At 45.6% G+C, this 8145-nt stretch overlaps 1 protein-coding gene across 1 annotated transcript in view; it reads right to left on the bottom strand.

Moving 5' to 3' along the window:
* DNAH6 (dynein axonemal heavy chain 6) overlaps positions 1-8145 on the bottom strand; it is a 260070-nt gene that overhangs the window by 44961 nt on the left and 206964 nt on the right. The window contains exons 59-61 of the mRNA XM_004713856.2: positions 7524-7703; positions 4285-4518; positions 2436-2571 (exon numbers count right to left, since the gene is read on the bottom strand). Of these exons, the coding sequence (XP_004713913.1) occupies positions 2436-2571; positions 4285-4518; positions 7524-7703 (550 nt within the window). The remainder of the gene's footprint in view (positions 1-2435; positions 2572-4284; positions 4519-7523; positions 7704-8145) is intronic.

The following is an 8145-nucleotide window of genomic DNA, read 5'->3' as shown; positions in this document are numbered from 1 at the left end:
TTAATGGCTTAATGTTGGACTTGTGGGCTTGGGCAGCATTGGGTTGGGATGTTTTCGTGATGCACACTTTCTTTACATAAAACTCTCTTATCCATGAGTTGCTGTGGATTTGTTTCTCTAAAGTACCTAGACTAACACAGGGTCTGTCTCTAACATAGCCTTCTCTGGGCTCTTTCAAAGTATCTCCTTTTTGCATTCACTTCAACCCTTAGTTGTCTTATGTACTTGGTCCACAATATAAAAGATGTTTAATTTGATATATTTATTAAAGAGCATTTTGATTTTTAAATTCTTTATTAAAAAGCCAAACAAATATATTCGAATCCCTGGGCATCGTGCTTCGTAAAGCAAAGGGTCAGAGAAAGGAGGAGCTCTGAACGAGATGGGCTGTGCCCGTGGCTGAAACAACGGGCTCCAACAACGACTGTGAGGAGGGCGCGAGAGCGGGCAGGCAGGGCTTGCTTGCTGGGGTGGCACGTGCTAGGGCAGGCAGGGCTTGCTTGCTGGGGTGGCACGTGCTAGGGCAGGCAGGGCTTGCTTGCTGGGGTGGCACGTGCTAGGGCCGCTGTGAGCGGGACTGATTCAGGGGCACCTAACAACATCGACACCAGAAGAACCCTGGCAATGTTGCTTCCCATGGACTTTATTGAGCCACACAGTATATTTAGTTAAATAGTGATTCCCTTTCCAAGGGTACAAATTAGTCACTAAAAGAATAGAAATAGAACTAAGAATTTGCCTTAGTAGAGGAGGAAATAACAAAAATGTGGACAATCTACCTGAAGGCAAGAAAGAAGAAAAAAACAAAAAAAAACCTCACACCCACTTAATGAACTTGAAATCCAAATCGAGTAATGCACTCAGCTTTGCTCTATTGACAGTTTGGGTCAAGTGGTTATTTGTTACGGGAGGCTGTCCTAAGCACTGCAGGATGCTTAATCACATCCCTGAGTGGACTCTCTGGATACCACTAGCTGTACCCAAGTTGTGGCAACTTAAACTGCCAGAAATTTACAAATGTCCGCAGGGGACAAAATCTTCTCCAGTTGAGGAGCATTGAATATATCAATAATGGCAATGGAATTGGAATGAACCTTTTCATTAAAAAAGAGGGACTATCTGTTTAAAGCAACAGAATTTCATAAATGATGCTCTAAAGACATGATGACATAAAATGTTGAAAAGAAAGGATAGTCTATGAGTCCTGGTGGCACAGTGGTTCTGTGTTGGGTTGCTAACTGCAAGGTGAGCAGTTCCAAACCACTAGCTGCTCCTTGGGAGAAAGATAGATATTTGTACTCCCATAAGGAGTTACAGCTTTGGAAAGTCAAAGGGACAGATGTACCCTGTCCTATAGGATTGCTATGAGTCAGCATTGACCCACGGCAGTGAGAGAAATATATATAGGGGGAATGTTAACCAAAAGGAACTTTGTCTAGCAACATTAATATCAGAAAATCAATTTTACTGTAAAATGCATTTTTCAGGGTGGAAAGAACAATTCACCAGGAAGATAATCATCTTAACCCGGTCTCACACAACATAAAGAGAAAATTCCCGGAATACGAAGAGGGATTGCCAACTATAGTGGTATATCTAACTATGCCTCGCTTAGAAAATGACAAACCAAGTATGTCAAATATTAGTAAAAAGCATAATTAATATGTTAAAGCTAAAGCTTGCACACGGAACCTTGAGTCCAAGAAATACCACACCTGGAACGGGTTACATAACCATCGCATGCACCAGGCTTCAAAGAACATTTAACTTCATGGAAACTGTGAATAGAATGAAATCATAAATAATAAAAAGATGGTTCCTCCAAGTTGTAAATGTTTACAACTAAAAGGTCTAGATATTGATACTCGAGGAAACTTGACTTAATGTGTATAATTCCACACCGGAGTTCCCTGTGGGGCGGAGTGGAGGGATGGAGAGAAAGCGTGAAGAGACTCTGGGATGCTCCCAGACCAAACTCACTGCATTCCAGGCCCTTCCCACTCATCCTGATCCTGGAGGACCTACGGCAGAACCCTCCCTGTGACTCTGCCCGGGAGTGCAAAGCCTGGTTTTCCTCCCACGGAGGGACTGGTCATTTCCAATTGCCGACCTTGCGGTCAGCAGCCCAACACGCACCTCCCACTCATCTGTTTCTGGATTTAGGTGGCTCTGTAAGGGTACTCAGATTTTGATAATTAATAAAATCGTACGGTTGTATTCTGTGCCCTTTTTGTATGCTATCCATAAAAAATGTTTTGAAAGGTGCAGTCCAAGCAACCCTTAAAGGTAAAATTATCGTCATAATACAGATCGGATAGTCAGCAACGAGATACTGAAAATCCCTGGGTAAAGCTTACAATTAAGAATCATAAGACACAGTTAGGATTCAAGAGCCTGTTTACAATCCCTTTAGCAATTTCTCTGTGTCATATTACCTAAGGTTATGGAAATGGGATGTAATAGGAGATACTGTGTAATTCCCTGAAAAACTGGAAATGACTCTTCTAGGTCACAGCAGGAAAACCATGTGGCAGGAAGTAGCCAGGGAGCATCAGGCTTAGGAGGGCGTTCCTATTAGAAGACAGAAAGCAATGATAATTATTCACAAAAGGAAACAGTGAAAAATCTCTCTCTAATGAAACAATGCAAAACCCATGACCTTCAGGTGCAATCTGACTCATGATGACCTTGTAGGACAGAGAAGACCTGCCCCATGGGACTTCCATGGTGGTGATCTTCCAGAAACAGACGGCTACACCTTTATCCAGAGAAGTGACCGGTGGGTTCAAATGACCGATATTTTGATTAGCAGCTATCTGAGCTTTTAACTAGTGTGTGATCAGGAATCCTTCCTATTTTTTTTAACAGCATGTTAAAAGTAGCCAAGTACCTAAAGAAGTAATAAAAAATAGTGAAATAGAAATGATGTTGAATCAATTTTACCTGTAAACTTTTGCACAGACATGTAGCTGATGAACAATTTTCAGTTGACATTTGCAGAAAGCAAAGTTGTCATGGTGATTAGTCTTAGGGCTCATGATTTCATTCCCCTCCTTCCCCCAGGGAACTACTGTCTTCAAATCAGATTCTCATAATTTTAAACCCCAAGGCGACAGAGAACGCTGAGTAATGGAGTAAGATGAATGCGGAAACTCAACTCACCCCACTTGGGATGGGTGCATGTGTACTCATCTCTGCTATCCTAGACGTTTCTGAGCAATCACATTCCTTAACCTCTCAGTGCGTCATTTATCTCATATGCAGACTGGGATTAAAGGAGGAACTCACTTGTGTGGATTCTGAAGTTAATAAGAGAAGGCTTTCAAAAGTTTGTGGGGAAATGGAAAGAAAAGAAAGTGGATTTTTCCCCCACAAACATTTTGAAGCCCCCTTGTAGGCATCAAACCCATAACAGTCCTCCATGAGGTGTCAGCTTGTTTATAAGGTTACGGCAGTATTAAGGACCAATGACCCGAATGTGTGGATGCAAAACAGGTGGTGGTAGGTGGCGAGTTGCAAGGAAGGACCTGCTGGTGGAGAGGCCGTGTCTGGGCTTGTCTCAGGAGCATGGGGCGCAGGGAAACACCGAGTTCTACCTCCCCAAGGTTAGCAGAGGCTCAAAATTCTGCCAAACAGGTGTAGCTGCTGGGTCTGTAAACGCCAAGGGCAGGGCGTGTGATTGTAAGACAGAGCAAAGAATTTAGATTGGGATTGAGATGGGGTGAGAGGCAAGGGTTGGGGGATTGTGGCTCATCTCCACGGGCCACCAGGAGTGTGCAATGCGGGAGCATTCAGACATTTTAAAGGGCTGGGGCAGCTTAGATAAAAGGATGAACAGGAAGAAGGGAACTGTAGCCAAACTTCTATCACAGTATTATAGAAGGTGGCACGCAAGTTAACTAAATCCCCCAGCTGTATCGTGAGAGGCGTTTGCAGGCAAGGTTTCACAAGCAGTACTGCCAGGTGTGGTCTGTGGGTTACAAGGCACTGCAAGCAACTTTTATTCGATTTTTTTTTTTCAGAAAAGGAACTTCCATTAGATTTTAACTCGTCACCTTTGTAAGAGGGTCAATTTTTCAAAATAGGTTCACTTGGATCAGCTCAAAGGGTACTTATGGCATCTCTTGTCCATAGGTGAGAGAAATGCCGTACAAAGAGGCAGAGTGAGCTAGCGCTGGCTCCCTCTCCGCTGGGCCACACAGCTAACAGCGGCCCCCAGGAGCCCTGGCTCGTGTGTGGTCTCCATCCAGAAAGACGTCGGACATGTCAGGGGGAAACCGGTACCTTCTCTAATCCTGCAGCGCCCCGGAGAAAGAAATTCCATTCGGCGTCCGTGAGGTTCCCTTGCTGACGCATCATCTCGATGCACAGCATGAAGCTGTAGATGAGCTTATGCTGTTCAAAAAGCCCTCTGGAAACATTGACGTAAGCCGTCAGGAGCGTTTGCTCCAGCAGTATGTCCAGGCGCTTCTCTAGCTCGTTTGACTTCTCAGAAGTTTCGATGGTTGTGTTGAACAGCTGAGTGAAAGAGAGCTCGATTAATGCCGAGGCTTAATTCATTCTCTGTGGAGAAAAGAAAATCCCCGTGCTCCTCCCTTCATTCAGGTTCAGTGTGTAATAGCAACAGGGGAGGTGAATATTGGACCATAACACGCTCAGGAGGTGAATATTGGACCATAACACGCTCAGGATCCGTCCCACACTGTTAGGTGGCCGCCACTCTCTGCACTCCTTTCTCCGCTTGGACGACCCTGGACCAAGCTCACTGCCGTGGAGGGGATTCTGCCTCAAAGAAGCCCTACCGGCCACCTGAGCATCGCCTCATAGGATGCTGAGGGCAGAAGCAGGTTGCCTGCCTCATCATTCTCCCGCAGAGCCTCCAGTGGGTTTGAACTGCCGGCCTTCTGGTTAACAGGTGACTGAGTGCTTAACCAGCGTGCCAGCAGAGCATTTTTCGGAAATGGACCAGTACCAAACTCCCGGCAATAGGCAAGGGCACCATCGCTAAGCCAGACAGGAAACCATGAAAAAGAGAGAAGCTGGGATAGCTAATTTTTTCACATTCTCAAAAAAAAAAAAAAGGAAAGAAAGAAAGAAAGAAAAAAAGGTGTGTGTGTGTGTGTGTGTGTGTGTGTGTGTGTGTGTTGTGAGCCCCTTCATTTTGCAGTGAAAGATGTAAGGACCAGGTAAAATCCTGCACTGTTCTTGACACTTCCCCAGGATAAGGCCTTTGGTGGAAGCATATGCTAGAATTTTCTTTGAAATTTAAGATAAACCCATTTTAGAGGAGCCTTCTATCCTTCCCACTTGGGAATTTGAGAGCACTGTCTCTGGCCCATCATCAAAGTGCCCACACTCCGGGGACAGGGGGAGGCAGTAGAGATGGTAGCACTTAGAGCTTCGGCATGCTAAGGTCAGAGGCAGCCCTGTCCATTTCCTGCAATTTTCAAGTACATGGAGAAAGGGTCCAAAATTCACAGCTCAGGAAGCTGAGAGACTGAACTGGCCTGGAGGTTAGGGGGCGGGGTATATTGAGCAGACAGGTTAACGTCACCAAGGACTAGACTCTAGTCACTGGATGGACAGATAACCGCCATCAGAGGATCCTCACAGTGCGAAGGAGGCAGGTGAAGCAGTGTCTTCCTCATTCCCGAGTTCCTCTGAAAGGAGCCCAAACACATGGAGAGAGCAGATGGCTCAGAACAGACCCGATGCTGGAACCAGCTGAGGTTCCAGGGCAGATCAGGGCCAAAAAGTGTACCCAACTCCTCCCTAAAAATACCACCCTGCATGGGTGCAGGGCTTCCCGTGATCCAGCCGTCCTGCTAGCTGGCTGGGGCACAAAGGAAGGGAAACAGTCTGATCATGACAAAGTCTTCCTAGTGAAAGATAGGGGCTCATTCACAAAAATTTCAGGGCCTGGAGGAAGCATACAATTACTTGATTGGCAACGGGCAGTGGAGTTGTTATTTAACACACTCAGTAGACAAGCGGATTAACCTTTCTTTAACCAATTGACCAGCAGTAGAAAGGTTAAAGCCCCGTGAATATGTAGTAAGTTTAGTGCCAAAAGAAAACACGAGGAACCTGAAGATATGCTAAATGCTCTCAGCTTAAACCACACCTGGGTTTGGTAGAGGACGTCCCAGCTAGGGTAGGGCCGGCCCCTGGACATACAGGCCAGTTTCTTTGTAGCTTCTCTTTCAAACAGGGCTTGGGTGATCCAAAGCCCACCATGTGAGTGAGATCCCTCTTGGAGGTCCAACCTGGTCGAGCTTCCAGATTCCTGCAGCTCATCAGGTGGCTCCGCAGGAAAAGGTGGCATTTAAGCCAGGAGAGAGTCTAAACAGAGGGAGCTCCCTAAACATAAAACGGCCCATCCAGTGAGTCCAGTGAATAGAAATGGATCAATTAGCAGAGGCATGTGGCTGGGGAGACAGGCTAGAGGTGTTTCTGAGTTCCAGGCCATGTAGGCTGAGCAGTGTTTGATGAGTACTCTCTGTAAAGATCTATATAGGAGTACAGGGATGTGGGTCAGGATTTTGGAAACACTGGGTCTCAGCTGACTGGGTTTCCAGGTGTGAAAGTTAGCAATGACGAAAGATGATTAGAAGCATTTAAGAAGAAATGAAAACTGGCCTGGAAAGAGGAGATGTCTACAAATCTCTGGTGCTCCCTGCTGGGAGGAAATGGGACTGTCTATTCCTGTAGAGACTCACAGTCTTGGAAACTCACAGGGGCACTTCTACCCTGTTGTATAGGGTTGCTCTAAGTCAGCACCAACTTGATGGCAGCGACTTTGACCTCTGTCTATCCTGAGTGATGCTTACAGAGAGGCATTGTTTTGGGGAGATACAATGAAATGCTGCCACAAAGGGAGTGCTGGGTGGAACCAGAGAACTACAAAATGTTCATGGGAAAATTCCATTTTTCCACCGACTTTTTGTAGCGTCCTCCTGGATCCTCCTCCTCAGATGAGACCTAGCTGTGAAAAGGAGATGAAGTCGAGAGAGCAGAAAGAGAACACGAGGGTCTCACAGTCATAGAGAAACCAATTTGGCCATGATTGGTGTGGTCAGGGACTTGCGATATAATGTGGAAACACTCACAGTAGAAAGGGAGCCAGATTATGTAGGAAAAAAATCAAGAAAAAGCTATGACTCTTCAAAGAAAAACAAACAAACAAACAAACAAACAAACAAACAAACAAAAAAGAAGGCTGGCAAGAACAGGAGAATCTAAGCAAGCTAGTTTAGTTGAGAGGGTCAAGGGAAAAGGAAACAAGGAAAGAGACTTTCTTTCCTTCTTCGACAGATGGTTCTCTGCTGAACTTCAGGAGGCAGAGCGAGTGAAGACCCTGGGGGGGGCGGGGGGCCCAGACCCAAACTCCTCTACATGACAATTCGAGTCCTGACTTGTTTGAGCCAGGAGGAATTCAGGAAGGACTAAAGGGTCTAAAGTACAACCAAGGAGATAAGTTACATTGACAACAGAAGCAACAGCAACCCCCACCACCGTCTTACCTGCTTGAAATATTTTAGGGAATACTGGTACATGGGATCTATCTCGGAGAGGCTGGCAATGACAAAGTACATGACGGAACCTTGTGTGGCTACTGGGCGGTACTTCTCACGAGCGATGTTGATCATCTTCTCGGTGGACTCTGCTTCTTTCAGCCTGGTTTTAATGGCACCAGATGTGATCTGAATTGATACACAATAACATGTTCTTAGAGATCTGTCCCAGAGAAAAACAGTGGGACGGTGAAACAGTGGAACAGTTTGGGGACATCTCCAGTTCAGCCTAGGGAAGACATAAGACAATAATAAATTCAAGATTATAGGAAAGGGGTGGCCGCATGGAACGGCTGACTCTCAGTGACAGCTCTTGGCAGAGCTGACCTCTTTTCCTTCCAGTTAGCAGGGAGAGAGGCAGTACAAGTACCCCGAAGTAGCTGTGTCTCTAAGACAGTGTGGTTCTCAACCTTCCTCATGCCGCGGCCCTTTCATACAGTTCCTCATGTTGTGGTGACCCCCCAACCATAAAAGTATTTTCTTTTTTTTATTTTTTTTCTTTCTCTTTTTTAACATTTTATTAGGGGCTCATACAACTGTTATCCCAATCCATACACACATCAATTGTGTA

This window comes from Echinops telfairi, unplaced genomic scaffold (genome assembly GCF_000313985.2).
Source record: "Echinops telfairi isolate 266 unplaced genomic scaffold, ASM31398v2 ScPeMD7_7467;HRSCAF=8505_1, whole genome shotgun sequence".
Taxonomy (NCBI): domain Eukaryota; kingdom Metazoa; phylum Chordata; class Mammalia; order Afrosoricida; family Tenrecidae; genus Echinops; species Echinops telfairi.
This window is presented reverse-complemented; position numbering and strand designations above follow the sequence as displayed.